The 17,707-nt window shown below is 41.0% G+C and overlaps 1 protein-coding gene across 2 annotated transcripts in view; it reads left to right on the forward strand.

Annotated features, from left to right (window-relative positions):
- QTRT1 (queuine tRNA-ribosyltransferase catalytic subunit 1) overlaps positions 1 to 15,570 on the forward strand; it is a 40,296-nt gene extending 24,726 nt beyond the window's left edge. Inside the window, exons 5-10 of one of the 2 annotated variants that reach the window (XM_083355061.1) lie at positions 11,194 to 11,309; positions 11,528 to 11,666; positions 11,764 to 11,839; positions 12,042 to 12,151; positions 12,711 to 12,795; positions 15,133 to 15,570. In XM_083355061.1, coding sequence (XP_083211187.1) covers positions 11,194 to 11,309; positions 11,528 to 11,666; positions 11,764 to 11,839; positions 12,042 to 12,151; positions 12,711 to 12,795; positions 15,133 to 15,285 — 679 coding nt within the window. In that variant the 3' untranslated portion in view covers positions 15,286 to 15,570. The remainder of the gene's footprint in view (positions 1 to 11,193; positions 11,310 to 11,527; positions 11,667 to 11,763; positions 11,840 to 12,041; positions 12,152 to 12,710; positions 12,796 to 15,132) is intronic. The other variant, XM_083355062.1, reaches the window with a different exon arrangement.
- Positions 15,571 to 17,707: the final 2,137 nt, after the last annotated feature.

The raw sequence follows: 17,707 nt of genomic DNA on the forward strand, positions 1-17,707 counted from the left end.
AAAGTCATCAGTTGCAAAATACTGGGAGACAATGTTTGGATTACTGTGGAATCAAACAAGTTAGGAAAATCATGCAGTGCATGGCTTCAGGAATTCTTTCAAGCCATAAGAAGCACCTGTATTTTGTTCTGTGAAATGAAATGTTGCATGTTGCATTTGTATGTGAGTTTTTGCTATCTCTTTGAGCTCCTCTTGTACATATCTCTGTCTATGGAAAAGTACAGGGCAGCTGCATACATTCAGTCAGATCACCAGAGGAGCTTAGAATGGAGCAGTCAGCAGCTCTTGCCAAGGGGCTCTTCTACTGGGGTATTGGGGGATTTTTTTCTGGAAAATTGGATTCGACTCATTTTCAAATTCAAACTTTCTTTTACTGACACCAAATTTGATACAGGTTTGGTCAAGTTTTGGAGAGCTATCCTGATTGAGCCCTGTTTTGTAATTTATTTCCAACATTCTGTTGTGTTGGAAAGGATAAAATATCTGAAGAAATAAATAGCAAGTGCAAAATTGCCATTGAAAATTAGGAGAAAGTCATTGTTTCCTCTTTTCCCAGTAAGATAGCTTGTTTCCATTCCCATTAGCAATGTAATAGTCTTAGAGAACCACTTCATAAAAATTACAAAAAATATAAAAACTTCATTCATTTTTAACCCACACAGTCCATGTTTTACATTTACAACAACAGCAAAGCAGTAAGTTGGCAGCTAAGTTGCAACCCAGTTACTTTTGACAGCAAAATGGGTGGCATATAAATTTAATAAATAATAATAATAAAACATAACTTTCCAAAATTGTGCAATGCTCAAAGTTCAAAAAATTGTGTGTGCTTTTTTCAATCATGCAGAACCCCTACCAACCTCTTGTGGGACCCCAGTTCAGAAAGGCTGAATTGACCTACATGTCATTGTGCTATAGGACAATTGCAAAAGGACATACCTACTGTACATGTTTAGATCCTTTATAATAGCATAGATGGCAGCCCAAGGATCATGTGTGGCATTTTATATGACCTATATATGACCAAGAGGTTTTTCTTTTCCAACTGATTATGAAGAAATAAATGGTAAGTGTAAAGTTGCTATTCAAAGTTAGGGAAAAAGTCTTTGTTTCATGTTCCATCTCAAGTAGAAATGTGATTGCTAATCCCACTTGAAACAGCCAGAATAAATTCAAATGAAACGGGAATAAATAAACTACTTCATTTCACATGCATCCAATGTCAATAACTCACGGTTACAGCAAAGGTCCATCCGGAATGCAAGGTTGTAATTTGGACCCATCTCATTAGGTAAAAATATGATGAACTTTCCATCCTGTGCAAAGTTACATGCTGATAATGGAGTTTGATATCCCAGCCACATGCCAGGGTTCATTCAGAGAGATAATACAAAGACAAAGGCAGGACGTCCTGCCATAAACTATGAAAGCTCCACCCACTTAACTAGAAAGCATGGTATTCACTATACAGCTAGACATCTCTTGAGGAAATAACATTTAACCCTGTAAATGCTACATGTTCTTATATACAATGCTGTTAGGGTGCTGTATTAGCCCTGTAAATGATGAATACAGTAACAGAGTTCTTAATTCCTAAACTAGATATAAAATGGAGCAGCTGAATATATATATGTCCAGCACACTCCCCGCTTTGAAATATAAATTTCCACTATAACTAACTAGAATAAGCAAAAAACATAACATCAAGCATGCAACTTTGACTGTTAACTGACTATTAAATAGAATAAAAAACATGGTATCAAAACATGCATAACTTTAAGGTAAATACAAAACATGCATAACTGTAACTGAGATAAGCAAAGAGTTACATCAAACAATGCAATCATGAGGTAGACACAATATGCATAGTTGAAGGTTCAGTCTTCAAGTTCGGTCTTCTTCAGCAACAGGACCAGCTCGGTGATTCGTCTGGTGTAAAGCCGTTTAACAAGAGTCTGCGAGTTGCGGCCTGACTCTTCTGGCTTCACGATCTGGACTTTGACTTGGCGAACTAGTCCATTAGGGCTGGGTAGGATCTGGTACACAAGTCCCATGGTCCAATAGTTCCGAGGGGAATCCTTGTCTTTCAGCAAGACAAGGTCTTCTTCTTGAAGGTTAGGCTCTTTGGTCTTCCACTTGCGGCAATCTTGAAGGGTAGTATTCTTGCTTCCAGCACTTCCAGAAAGTGTTGGCCAGTAGTTGAACTTGTCTCCATTGCCGTTTGTACATGTCTTTGGGGACAAAGTTTCCCAATGGTGCTGGCCAGTCGCCTGTTTTCTGGGTCATCAAGGTGGCTGGAGTAAGGATAGTTGGGTTTTTGGGATCCGAAGAAACTGGAACCAAAGGTCGAGCGTTGATGATAGCTGCAACTTCTGCCATGAGGGTAGCAAGAACCTCATGCGTCAGCCTGAGTATCTTTGTCAACACAGAGTCTAGGATTTTGTGAGCTACGCCATTCATGCATTCCCACACTCCTCCCATGTGAGATGCATGGGGAGGATTGAATGTCCAAACACAATTTTGGGCCTTTAGGTACTTGCCAGCATCTGAATCGGGACGAATGCCTTCATCAATCTGCAATTCCTTGCAGGCCCCTACAAAGTTAGCTCCTGGAATGCTAAGACAAGTGAACAAAACAATTACTGCTATGCCAAATGTGCAGGGTCTCCATTTGTAGAAGCGTTTAAGGTGAGCTGGTTCTAGGAAACAGCCAGTGGGCGGTTTCTCTGTTTCCTTGTCCAGTGCCTGAGGTTGAACGTTGGCGTCTTGACCTGGATCTGGAAGCGCATAGTGTTCTGGTCTCAATGACATCAGGCTGTTTGGATGAGCCGATAACTCAGGACCCTTTAGCCATACTGAGTCTGCCAACTGTGATGTAAAAATGAACCACTTAGCTTGGTCCATAGGATTCTAATCCGTTGGCACATGTTACCACTGCTCAGGGCTTGGAGATTTTGTAATCTTTTCTACTCTATTGTTTGCATAGACGTAGAAGTGTCTGCTTTGGTTGAAGATGCAGAACAGCACCACCTTGCTGTCTGTGGCTTGGTTCATTGGAGCCGGTTGTGTAGCTCCAGAGGGAAGGTCTTGTGATCCTGATGGTGCTCTGTCGGTTCTCTGGCTAATTGGCACCTCTGGTCGTGGAGATTCTCCTTCCTGTCCACTTGGTCTTTAGGGGACTTGTGGATGACCGCGGCACTCCTGCCTGCTCCTGATGAATCACGTCTTGGTCGGCAACGTAGCCCTGCGTGTGGCTATGCTGGTTTCCACCTTCTGGCTTTCTAGAATTGGGCTTGAAGGTAGCGTCTTCAGGCTTTTTCTGTAAAGCTACTGCTTTGTCAGCTGTTTCCGCTGCCTCCCGTTCGAGCTGTGAAAACTCAAGTTTGGCCTGGGCCTTTGCCTCTACAGCCTCCCATTTGCTGTGTAGAAACTCCATCCGGGCCTGAGCTATGGCCATTTCTTCCTTTTGTCTAGCTGCATGTAGAGCTGCCTCGACCACTTCCTTTCCCAGATGTCCTGCTTTTGCCAACTGTAGAGCTGCTTTGGCCTCAGGTTTGGCCTTTCCTTCCATATGCAGCTGCTGGGCTCTTGCCTGACTTAGAGCTATTTCGGCGAATTCTACCTTTAGCAGCAGCTCTTCCTTTGCCATAGGTAAAACTGCTGCAGCTTCCGCAGTGTCGACTTGTGCTTGCATAGCTTGAGTGGCCAGGCTCTCTGCCCTCGAGACTCTGGACGAATGGCTATGATGAGAAGATGTTTTAGAGTGACGGGAGGTGTCTGAGACATAAGCTTGCTTTGACATGCTGCTGTGTGCCTTGGGCCATGGCGACTTGGGACTTTAGTGTGAAGCTACTTTGGATGAGTGAGAAGAAGATTCATGTGCCCGCTGGGCTGATGTATGCGAATGCTGGGACACATCGTACTTGGCCTTCTCACACAGTATGTCTTTCATGTGTAGCTCCCCCTCAGGGAGGCATTTTTACTTTCTAGCAGCTTGAGACATTGCATTTTCTTTTCGAGTATTGAATCCCTTAGCTGTGACTGGACCTTTTCAAGACAGCGCCAGTAGTCTTTCCATTTGAAGCAAAACTCCTTCGCTGAAAGAATGCATTCAGGGGAAAGCTTCTCTTTAGGCGCTTGGCAGAGTTCCTGTAATTTCTCCCAGTTTCTTTTGTGGCACTTATAAAACCCATCCCATTTCTCCATCAGGTTCAACCACATGACTTCTGTAGGCTTTCTTTGTTTCCTCAGGTCATAGGGTTTCTGGGATGTATTTGGCCTCACCGAAGCTTGGACGTCAGCTTCTGTGTGCAAATCAAGGTGGGTTGGTTGAGACAGTTCTCCATGGTTGATTGCTTGAAGCAGATCTTCTGAATCAATAAGACACTCCCTCATGGCTAGGACAGTTTCAGAAAACTTCCTATTTTTAACTAATTTGGTAACTTTGCTCTTTGACCACCAGTGAACACCTTCTGCGTGATTAGAGACTTCAGGGAAGTTCACTCTTTGACCTCTAGGGGGCACTCTACACATGCCTGGGGACAAGCCTTTTATTTGCAGAGCAGCCACTGGGGTGCTGCTTGCATGAGTGGGTATTTCAATGAAGTTCACCCTCCGACCGCTGTTTGGAGGCAAGCCTGTTATTTGCAGATCAGCCCCTGGGGGGTGTGCTGTTCTTCGTGAGCAAATGCAAGCCTGTTATTGCCCCTAGCCTTCACTTGGACACAAGGTCAGCCAATTTTTTTCTTCTTAGGACCATAAGTTGTAAGCCGGTCTGGAACTCCTAAGGAACTGCCTGTCCATGTTAAGAGCTTCAACCGTAGGCTGTAAATGCTGAATACACTAATACAGTTCTTATTTCCTAAACTACGTATAAAATGGAGCAGCTGAATATATACTGGTCCAGCACATTTCCTCTTTTCCCAGCAACATAGCTTTGTTCCATTCCCATTTGCAGTGTAACCCAAAATCTTAAATGAGGTTATGAGGAGATGGGAGATAAAGACTTCCATTTTTCTTTCATCTCAGTATCACTAAAATCTTACTACTAAAATCAGTGAAAAACAAGAGGCTCTCCTAATGATCCCTGTGAGAAAGATAGATTATGCATGTTCTATTGATTTGACTCGCAGGGCCTGTAAGATTGCCCTACAGGAAGTCCCCAGGTTACAACAACAACTGAGACCAGAATTTCCATTGCTAGGTTATGTTATAAAGTGTGATGTCATATGATCACACTGTTTAGCGACAGCAATCATGGTAGTCCCAATTGCTGTCATTAAGCAAAGGCCATATTTATTTTTATTTATTTATTTGTTTGTTTGTTTTTATATACCGCCCTTCTCCCGAGGGACTCGGGGCGGTGTACAGAGTAAGGTTGAACAATAGTTGAACAATAGTAAACAACAATAGTAAAAACAACTGAGACCCCAAGAGCTATCAGGCCAGGCCGGACTGCTGGAACAGGTAAGTTTTTAAGTCGCGCCGGAAGGTGCGGAGGTCGGGGGCCATCCGGATTTCGGTAGGCAAGCAGTTCCAGAGGTCACATACAGGTGAAACTCGAAAAATTAGAATATCGTGCAAAAGTTCATTTATTTCAGTAATGCAACTTAAAAGGGGAAACTAATATATTGAGATAGACTCATTACAAGCAAGATAGTTCATGCCATGATTTGTCATAATTGTGATGATTATGGCATACAGCTCATGAAAACCCCAAATTCACAATCTCAGAAAATTAGAATATTACATGCAATCATGTAATACTGCAAAGCGATCAAACCGGTCAGTCCTAGAGGAGATCAACCCTGACTGCTCTTTAGAAGGCCAGATCCTGAAGCTAAAACTCAAATACTTTGGCCACCTAATGAGAAGGAAGGACTCACTGGAGAAGAGCCTAATGCTGGGAAAGATTGAGGGCAATAGAAGAAGGGGAGGACAGAGAATGAGGTGGCTGGATGGAGTCACTGAAGCAGTAGGCGTGAGCTTAAATGGACTCCAGAAGATGGTAGAGGACAGGAAAGCCTGGAGGAACATTGTCCATAGGGTCACGATGGGACAGACACGACTTCGCAGCTAACAACAACAACAACACATGCAATCAATAAAACAAGGATATTGTACATAGAACAATATCGGACCTCTGAAAAGTATAAGCATGCATATGTACTCAGTATTTGGTTTGAGCCCCTTTTGCAGCAATTACTGCCTCAATGCGGCGTGGCATGGAAGCTATCAGCCTGTGGCACTGCTGAGGTATTATGGAAGACCAGGATGCTTCAATAGCGGCCTTCAGCTCTTCTGCATTGTTCGGTCTCATGTCTCTCATCTTTCTCTTGGCAATGCCCCATAGATTCTCTATGGGGTTCAGGTCAGGCAAGTTTGCTGGCCACTCAAGCACAGTAATCCCACGGTCATTGAACCAGGTTTTGGTGCTTTTAGCAGTGTGGGCAGGTGCCACGTCCTGCTGGAAAATGAAGTCAGCATCCCCATAAAGCTCGTCTGTGGAAGGAAGCATGAAGTGCTCCAAAATCTCCTGGTAGATGGCTGCGTTGACCCTGGACTTAATGAAGCACAGCGGACCAACACCAGCAGATGACATGGCTCCCCAAATCAACACAGACTGTGGAAACTTCATACTGGACTTCAAGCATCTTGCAGTGTGTGCCTCTCCATTCTAGCTCCAGACTCAGGGTCCTTGGTTTCCAAATGAGATGCAAAAGTTGCTCTCATCAGAAAAGAGGACTTTGAACCACTGAGCAACAGACCAGGTCTGTTTTTCTTTAGCCCAGGTAAGACGCTTCTGAAGTTGTTTGTTGTTCAGGAGCAGCTTGACAAGAGGAATACGACATTTGAAGCCCACGTCCAGGATCCGTTTGTGTGTGGTGGCTCTTGATGCACTGACTCCAGCCTCAGTCCACTCCTTGTGAAAGTCCCCAACACTTTTGAATGGCCTTTTCCTGACAATCCTCTCCAGGCTGCGGTCATCCCTGCTTCTTGTGCACCTTTTTCTTCCACACTTTTCCCTTCCACATAACTTTCTATTAATGTGCTTTGATACAGCACTTTGGGAACATCCAACTTCTTTTGCAATTACCTTTTGAGGCTTTCCCTCCTTATGGAGGGTGTAAGTGATGGTTTTCTGCACAACTGTCAGGTCAGCAGTCTTCCCCATGATTGTGATTCCTACTGAACCAGACAGAGACCATTTAAAGGCTCAGGAACCCTTTGCAGGTGTTATCGCTTAATTAGCTGATTAGAGTGGGACACTTTGAGCCTAGAATATTGCACCTTTACACAATATTCTAATTTTCTGAGATTGTGGATTTGGGGTTTTCATGAGCTGTACGCCATAATCATGACAATTATGACAAATCACGGCTTGAACTACCTTGCTTTGCATGTAATGAATCTATCTCATATATTAGTTTCCCCTTTTAAGTTGCATTACTGAAATAAATGAACTTTTGCACGATATTCTAATTTTTTGAGTTTCACCTGTAATTGTAACATAGAAAGAGGCAAGCAGGCTGATGGATGAGAGTTGCAGATGGGCAGGCGGCCAACATGGAGTATGTACAAGCAGTACTATGGAGTACTATGGAATGCAGCATCTGGGTGGAATATAGTGGGTGGGAGCCATGGGTCACCACTGCAGAGTATGGACCAGTGGGTGCTACAGAGTGCAAGCGGGAACTATGGAATACGAGATTCCCCATGCTATCCATGGGCTTCTCAAGAGAAAAAGCAGTGGGAACAGAATCAACTTGCAACCTCCTGCCAGCTTCCTCATTGACTGGCAGGGAAGGTCACAGATGGTGGTCAAGCAACTGGGAAAGTGCAAACATTGTGATTACAAGCCAGTTGCCAATACTGGAATGGTAAACACATCCCATAGGCGTGCTGTAATGGACATCACTTTGAAGACTGGTCATAAAGCATCTAGTAGACATACTGTACTGGACCCTTTAGGCTTAAACACTCCTTTGTGCCACTGAATTCTTGATTTTCTTACTAACCGGCCCCAGTATGTGCGAGCTGGAACAATATTTCTAACACCATTTTCTTGAGAACAGGTTTTCAGGGCTGCATCCTAAGTCAGCTGCTGTTCACCCTGTTGAACTATTACTGTTGTGCTAGGTTTCCCACCAACCATATTATGAAGCTTGTGGATGATACAATGGTAGGTTTTATTCAAGATGGCAATGAGGGTGCTTACCGCAAGGAGGTTGAGTGTTTGGTGAACTGGTGTAAGGAAAACAACATAGTTTTAAACAGTGGAAAAACCAAAGAGATCATTGTCAATTTCAGAAAAGGCAGGCACAGCCACATTCCTCTGTGCATTAATGATTCACCTGTGGAGATGGTTACCAGCGTCAAATTCCTGGGTGTGCAGTTAACATGTAGGCTGGTTTGGTTGCTCAACAGCGAGACATTGGTAAAGCGGGCACAGCAGCACCTGCATTTTCTGCGTCGCATGAGGAAAGCACATCTTCCTTTCCCTGTCCTTACCACTTTCTACAGAGGGATGATCAAAAGCATCCTATCATACAGCATCACAGTCTGTTTTGGAAGCATCACTGCTTCAGACAGGAAGGCGGTGCAGAGATTGGTGTGGATGGCTAAAAAGATTATTGGCAGTTCCCTCCCTTCCATCTAGGACATAGCATATAAGCGTTGTTTGAGCAGGATCTGCAAGCTTCTGTGGGACACTACACATCCTCTTCCTGACCTGTTTCCTTTGTTACCTTCTGGGAGGAGGCTTCATGGTATCCGAAGCAAAACATCCAGATTCAGTCACAATTTTGTTCCATACAAAACTGTTAACTCTAAAGCATCCTCCTTCCATTATGTATTCAAGATGGACAGTGATTAATATTTATGTGTTATTTATATATAAGGGTGAAGGTCTATACATACGTTGTATATAGTATGTTTAAATGTGTGTTATGTATGTGTACACTTTGCGAGCAAGCAACTAAATTTCATTTTTAATGTGTGCCATTGTGCCCACAGTAAAAAATGACAATAAAGGTTATCTATCTATCTGTCTGTCTGTCTGTCTATCAATCCATCATCCATCCATCCATCCCCCTCTTTTGGCCCCGTTGTAACTTGGAATAATCGCTGAACCAATGGTCATAATCTGAAGACTATCTCTTCCATTGTATATTTATGGAGAATATGCATTTAATAAAGCAGCTCCAGTCTTAGCACCTCTCAGATAAAAGCACTGGTAAAAGCTTCTGGATCAACACTAGAGACCTCTTTCCATTTCAGGTTAGATGTTTCTAAATAAGATTGCCTGAAGACCTTGCTTGGCATTAAGTCTTTTGAGATTGCTAAAATCTTGGAAACTTAACAATTTAAACAATTATGCAGTGTTGTCTTGAAACTTTCTGAACCCTTGCTGAATAAAATGTCCCAAATTCCAACTTGAAAACAAGAAAGATATGCCAAGACAGATATGCCAATATACACTATTGTCGCATTCCTGGTACCCTCTTTGACTGAGTAAGATTATATCAAAAGCGAATAAAGGATGGTGTCAGAACCCATCCCAATCCACATCTTAGGAAAGAAGAACTCTTGGAGACATGATTGTCCAAACAGGAACTTTTACTAAAACATGGTTGACAGTGGATAATGTAGACAGGATATAGATCTGAAGCTGTTTCACAGATCGATACTTTAAAGTGTCCCTGAGTAATAACCCCACCCCTCAGTCCATTTGGTCAGTCCTGGATCAGTCAAGTCTCAGGTGTCAACTCGTGGGGAAAAAGGACATTTGCAACATTATTACTTCCTCCCTTTCACATTCCATTTGGAGATGCAAACCAGAATTCCCTCTCCACCCCCTTTCTTTGTTGTTCAGTCTTTTGTGATTGCCAACAGGCAGGCTGAATAAACAAACATTACATCTAAGGGATAGAGAGGGGCAATTAGCACCCCTGTCTTCTCTTTCCTCCTTGGAATGGCAGAATCCAATAAGGGGGGTGGTGAGATTTAGGTTTGCACAGATAGGGAGTTAGAAATGAAATATAAATGGATTCTGACAGATGGCTACAAAAGATTACTTCATCGGCTTTATCCATATTGGTGCCCTCCAGAGATATTGGACATCATTTTCCAATCAGCCCTGAACCCAGCAGAATAATTGCATAAGAGAAGTTTAGAGGAATTTGTCCAGCAGAACTTGTAGATACATGCAAAGATAGACTAATACATTCAATTTTATCATTTTATCCTGGGCTAGATGTAGGGTGGGACTGAAGCTGAAGAAAGAAGCATTTAGTTTCAGGAAGCTCTTAGACTTGAATTTCACATTATTTGGAGAAAGTTAAAAAATCTGGAAATTGATAAAATAGAACTATTTGAGGAAATTTAACCATAATAGTCAAATCTTTCTTCCTTCTTCCTCCAGTTATGGTTGCAAAAGAACTAATTCATATGTTTGCAAATAATACATTTTACCAATTTACGGTATATCTGCAAAGTGTCCAAAATTCCTGACACTTTAATTCCAAATATGGAAGCAAGTACGAGTAGCTAACTTTGTCATAAAGATAGACAAGGAGATGTCCAGAAAATCTTGGAACCATTTTCATATTACAGCCCAAAACATATGTTACAAACATGTTCTTACCCACCAAGAGTTAAACTGGCTATAAGGAAGACTTGACTTTACTTGCTGGGAGAAGAATATACTACTTATTGTGAAGGAGAAATCATTTTAATCCATGCAAATAACTTTATGAATTTCAGAATTTCAATGGTGGCAGCAGTAGGATAAGTACAGAATCTTTTGAATTGCATCTCCAATAGCAAAGCAATCTTAACCATCCGTTCAGAATATTTTCTAAGATGCTAAATATTTACAATTAAAATTATATTTCGATTTTAACATCAAAAGACACTATTTATAAAACAACCTGGCATTAGTCCACAAAAAAGATATTAAAGCACAGCATTCTAGTTATTGGGTAAATAAATTGTGCCAGCTTTTGGAATCTCAATACTTCCAAAATGTATTGAGTGTGAAATTTCAGCTATAGCAACAGCATTCAGATCAAAGAGTTAAATAAAATCTATTTAAGTATACTGCTATAAAGCACTCAGTTGCAAATTTGATTGGATATAAGTTCTATAATTAGAATGAAATAACAAATGCAATTAATAAAATGTTTATTGCAGGTCTATTCGCTGGTTGGACAGATGTATTGCAGCACACAGCAAACCTAACCAGCAGAATTTATTTGCTATTGTTCAGGGTGGGCTGGATCCTATCCTTCGAAACAAATGTCTGGAAGGTAAGGTCACTTTTAATTTGAAATTGTGCAATTCCAGCTTATTTAAACTGCCACTACTTTAGAACAGACTAAAAGGGAATTGGGATGACCGAATTGGGATGATCTCCTGGCCATTTATTTGTCAAAATAATTCATAAAACTTACAACAATATATAGATAATCTTTAAATACTTTAGTTTCCTTCATCTGTCTCTTTTTCTTCCCCTCCCACCTGCTAGAGATGACTAAACGAGATGTGCCAGGCTTTGCTATTGGAGGTCTGAGTGGTGGTGAGGCCAAAGATCACTTCTGGAGGATAGTAGCCCTCAGCACAAAATGTCTCCCAAGGAACAAGCCTCGCTACCTTATGGGAGTTGGGTAGGAACAAACAAACCGTATTATTAAATGGGATAAGGATAGCCATCTTTTGCAGTTGCTCACTGATGCATGTTTCCCATCTCTGTTCTGTTCAAAGTTATGCTACTGATCTGGTAGTGTGTGTAGCCCTGGGCTGTGACATGTTTGACTGTGTCTACCCCACAAGGACAGCAGTAAGTATATGCATCAACCTGGGAGGAAATGGAGTGGCAAGTTGAATGCAGTTTCACCAGTTGATGCAAAGAAACAGATTGGCATTGAATGACTGTAAAATGAGGAGGGGATTCTGAAGGGATTTAAAATACCCACCCCCTAGGAAATCTGTGTTGTTTTCAGTGGTATCTCTGAAATATACAGGCCTCTTTCTATTTCCAGCGCTTTGGTTCAGCTTTGGTCCCTTGGGGCTCCCTACAGCTGAAGAATAAGCAATATGCCAAGGATTTCCAGCCCATTGATGAAAACTGTGCTTGCCCTACCTGCCAGAGGTTTGTGTGCTTGGGTTGAAATAGATTTTTTTTAAAAAATAGAAATGGCAAAAAAAGCTCTTATCCAGGGAAAAAATAAATTCAGATCCTCATTTAATCATAAACCCTCATTTACTCAGTATATAATCTTTACCGGGTACATGCGCTTTCTCAGACCAATTCATCTCATCCAGTATTGTGAGGATAAAATGTGGTGACATGATACTAAGTGGGATAAAAATACAATAAAATGTTTAATTTAGAATTGTCTTCAGTTTGACAGTTCCAGCTAAATCATAAATTTTCTTTGATTTCTCCATGCTACACAACAGTCTTTGTATTTTTCCTCTTTTAATTAATGGCCAGAGAAGTGCATCTGGTTTCTCCATCTTGTAAAAGTACTGATGTCTGAATTGTCTGATATAACTTCACTCAGCTGATATTAGGTCTAATTTTCTGTATTTTATCTTGTAAAGGAACAAAAACATTTTACCCTTATTCTCTAGCTCTTGATGTATCAAAATTCTTCCATAAACCTAGGGTTACAAGAGGATATCCTTGTTTATTTGTGTCTTAACAGATATAGTCGAGCTTTCTTGAATGCTCTCTATCCTATTGATTCAGCTGCCAAGCATCACATTACCATCCATAATATTGCGTACCAGGTCAGTCTGTTTAAGGCCATAAAACTTCTGCTAAATGGGCAGCAGTAAAGCTAATACACTTCATAGGAGGGACCTGCAACATATGGGCTGTGAATTAGGAATAAGAAAATAGGTGCAATAGGTGAACTGTGGCAGTGCTGTGGTTAGAATGCTGTAATTACAGGCTGACTCTGCCCGCTGCCAGTAGTTCAATCCTGACCAGTTCAAGGTTGTCTCAGCTTTCCATCCTTCCAAGGTTAGTAAAATGAGGACCAAGTTTGTTGGGAGCAATATGCTGATTCTGTAAACCATTTAGTGCTATAAAGCATATACTGTAAGTCTAAATGCTAAGTTGGCTTTTCTACCTTGTACCATAAATTTATCAAAGTGGGCAGAAAGCTTTTTTCTCTTGCTCACTTTTTAAACTCTAGTCTAAAGTTCCATGATATCTGCCTACACGATCATAACCCAAATATTCTTAACTAAAATTAGGAAGTTCAGTTCAGCTGTGTTTTCTTTTTTCCTTATCTAATCCTTTGTTTTGTTTATTCTTTTATATCCTTTGCAGATCATTGCTTATAATGAAAGGGACTGTATAGTATATTATACAAAAGTTTATCAGTTTACATAATTTATTATGTATATGTTGTAATTAGGCTTACACATCATAGTAAGCTGGAATTTGCTTAACTGTGTTAACCCTAGATGGCTGGATTTATACAACTCACCAAGGTATAAGTCAAAGTGTACAAACAACAATAGCTAGATTCATACAACATGCAAACTCTGATCTAAATAAATCATATCTATCAGCTAGTATGTGCATGCTGATAGTGTATAAATCCTTGAGATGAGGTGCCTGCCTTATAGGATCACATAGGATTCTGCCACATAAATCAGGAGTTTTGTTTATATAATTACATAATTTATATAATTATGATAGATGATGTGATGTTCCCCCAGCAGCTATGTAGAACTGGATCTGTTTGGAGGCTGGATCCAGTACTTGCCTTGGTGGAGCAGTGGGCTAATGCCTCCTTAAGTAACACCAGCTACCTGCAATTAGTGCAGGTTCGAGGCCCACCAGGCTCAAGGTTGACTCAGCCTTCCATCCTTCCGAGGTAGGTAAAATGAGGACCCAGATTGTTGGGGGCAATTAAGCTGACTTTGTAATAATGCCGCTTGGGGGGGTGTGAAAGCCCTAATAAGCAGGCATATACATAGAATGAAGGCTACTGCTAAGCTTGTAAGCCGCCCTGAGTCTTCGGAGAAGGGCGGGATATAAATGGAATTAAAATTTTAAAAAAAACTTGCAAAAAAGGGTTCTCTGTCATCCTTATCTTTCTGTAAGAGGAGATGGAAACCATTACTCCCTATATTCCCTTTCATGACAACAAATGCATAGTGCAGGAAGCAATTACTCTGTATTTCATTTGACATGGAACAGTTCTTCAGTTTGTATTTTCACACTAAGGCAGATGATTTATTTATTTATATTTGCCCTTTATTATTTTTATAAATAAATCTAGGCGGTGAATATAACTAATACTCCATCTTCCTGTTTTCCCCACAACAGCAATTCTGTGGGGTGGATTGGACTGAGAGAGGATGACTAGCCCAAGGTCACCCAGCCAGCTTTCATACATAAGGCAGGGATAGAACTCACAGTCTCCTGGTTTCTAGTCTGGTAATTAACCACTAGACCATATTGGCTCTCTAGAGATATAGGTCAGATCAGTAGACAGTAGACATGTCAGGATTTTTCCTGTTAGAGAAAATGTGCTGTTGGGGTACTTCTTGAGTATTCCTTCTAGATCAGTGATTCTTGGTGTCAATGGCTAGAAGTTCACACATCTTAGAATATGCCTTCTGTTTGCATTCTTCTCCTTCAGAGAGATTGTCAGGAGTTCTCAAAGTTTTTTGTCTTGTACATGCTGACTTCCTATTTGAGCATAGCACTGGATAACCCAGCATGAGTAGCCAGTAATAACAGAGAAAGAGTTTTCTTTAGATGTTATTGAAGATTTGAAGGATAGAGACCTCAGATTAGGAAATAAGGGCTGCCCATATAAAGCAGATGATTTTTGGAGGCCTTTATCAATGCTCTACACCAGGGATGTCAAACTGCCGGCCCACGGGCTGGATGCATCACCAGGAAACCACACCCACCCCATTGCTGGCAATGGAGAAAAAGCTCTGATACGTTGCGCGACATCACGTGACTCGCAAGTTTGACATGTCTGTTCTACACAGTCTCTAACTTACCAATTGGTTAGCTAGTTTAGTTTATAATTGTTTATTCTTCCCACTACCAATATATTTCCTTTTGTCTAGTGTCTATTCTTTTTTTCCCTCCAGATGAACCTGATGCATTCGATCCGCAAGAGTATAACTGAACAAAAGTTTCCACAATTTATTCAGAATTTCATGAAGACTATGTATGGGAACTCCAGCAGCTATCCCCAATGGGCTGTGGAGGCTCTGGCCTCAGTTGGAATTAATCTGGAGTAAGAGACATCAAGAAACACTCTGGATCCTAGACTTTCCTTGGGTTTGGTTGCCCTTTCATGACTGACTTAGTCTTGCTTTCCAGAACAATTACTTGGGTAGTGATAAAACTTGAAGACTTCTTTCTTTCCAAGGAGTTGTAGAGAAAAATTGAGTTCCTTGTCTGCTAATCTATCACAATGGTCTTATTACAGTGATTGGAGTTTAAATTGAAGATGTCTAGAAGTTCTTTCTCTTTTATAGTTCTTGCTGATATTTTAAACTGCTCATTAAATTTTCTAATATTAATTTGTCTTGGCTAAATGGTTTGTTTAAAAAAGAACCTCAGTGCATACTTTTTAAAATACTGCTTAACTCATTCTTTGCATCAGTCTTCACACAAAAAGAAATTACCATATTTTCCGGCGTATAAGATGACTGGGTGTATAAGACGACCCCCTACATTTCCTGTTAAATTATAGGGTTTGGGCTATACTCGCCGTATAAGACTACCCCTCTTCCAACGCACACCAAATAAAAATTAAAAAACATCAGATTTGATTTTAATATGGTAATTTTAATTCAAATGCTTATGACATGCAGATACTTAGTAGGAAAACTGTCACTTATAAACATAAGGCTGTTTGTCATCAAACATGTAAACATAAAACAGTGCAAGTGGATTAAACTAATAATAATAATAATAATAATAATAATAATAATAATAATAATAATAATAATAATAAGTTGGAAGGGACCTTGGAGGTCATCTAGTCCTGCTAAGGCAGGAAACCCTATACCATTACAGACAAATGGCTGTCCAGTCTCTTCTTAAAAACTTCCAGTGTTGGAGCATTCACCACTTCTGGAGGCACGTTGTTCCACTGGTTAATTGTTCTAACTGTCAGGAAGTTTCTCCTTAGTTCTAGGTTGCTTCTCTCCTTGACTAGTTTCCATCCATTGCTTCTTGTCCTGCTTTCAGGTGCTTTGGAGAATAGCTTGGCTCCCTCTTCTTTGTGGCAGCCCCTGAGATATTGGATCACTGCTATCATGTCACCCCTCACCCTTCTCTTCGTTAAACTACACATACCCAATTCCAGCAACCGTTTCCTATTTTCCTAATTCACTTTTTCACTTTTCCTAATTCACTCTAAAGCTTTCCCTGCGCAGAGCCTTAAGTAACACCAGCTGCCTGCAATTAGTGCAGGTTCTCATCCCACCAGGCTCAAGGTTGAGTCAGTCTTCCATCCTTCTGAGGTAGGTAAAATGAGGACTCAGATTGTTGGGAGCAATAAGCTGACTTTGTAATAATGCTGCTTGTGGGGGTGTGGGGGTGAAAGCTCTAATAAGCAGGCATATACATAGAATGAAGGCTATTGCTAAGCACATTGATTTGTGCTTTAAATTGTAAGCCGCCCTGAGTCTTCAGAGAAGGGCGGGATATAAATGGGATTTTTTTTAAAAAAAAGACCAAATGGGAGATCCGCTCCAGGTTTTCCAGCCAGCCTGCCCAGTTCCTGAGTCAAATGTGTCCTTAGAGCTAAGCAGCTGCTCTGGCTACACCTGCCTTTCAAGTTGCTCTTGCATTCCCCACCTGCCTACAGCTGCTCTTCAACTTTAGAAGGAAAGACGCCCAGACCCCAACCTGTAAAAAATCACAGACTGCAGCTTCTACTCCAATTGGTCCCGCTTTCCCTGCACAGACTAAATGGAAGATCCGCTCCAGGTTTTCCAGCCAGCCCTGTCCCTAAAGTTTTAGCACCCGGCGTATAAAACGACCCCTGACTTTTGAGAAGATTTTCATGGGTTAAAAAGTCATCTTATACGCTGGAAACTACGGTATAGCACAAGATACCAAAAAAACTACTGCAAAAGACAAACTAGAAACAAAAATTAAAATAAGCAAGAAAATGGTAAGAGAACACCTATTTGACCTTGACAATTGTAAATCACCAGGACCCAACAGATTACATCCCAGAGTTCTGAAGAAGCTGGCAGATGTTATCTCAGAACCATTACATCATATCTTTCAAAAATCCTGGAGCACCAGGGAAGTAACTGAGGATTGGAAAAGGGCTGATGTGGTTCCCATCTTCAAGAAAGGGGAAAAAAACAGACCCAGGAAACTACAAACCAATCAGTGTAACATCAATACCTGGGAAGATCCTGGAAAAGATAATGGAAAAAAGGATCTGCAAACAACTAGCAGCAAACAAAGTTATAACTGGTAGCTGACACGGGTTTGTTAAAAAGAGATCATGCCAGTCCAATCTTATTTCATTCTTTGATAAAGTGACCAAATTAGCAAAACACTGTGGACATAGTATACTTAGATTTCAGTAAGGCATTTGACAAAGTAGACCACAATGTACTGCTTAGTAAGCTAGAAAAAGGTGGAATAGACAACATCACCAGCAGATGAATTTGTAGCTGGCTGAAAAACTGT

The sequence above is a fragment of the Vipera ursinii genome (assembly GCF_947247035.1).
Source record: "Vipera ursinii genome assembly, chromosome: 2".
NCBI classification, from domain to species: Eukaryota; Metazoa; Chordata; class Lepidosauria; order Squamata; family Viperidae; genus Vipera; species Vipera ursinii.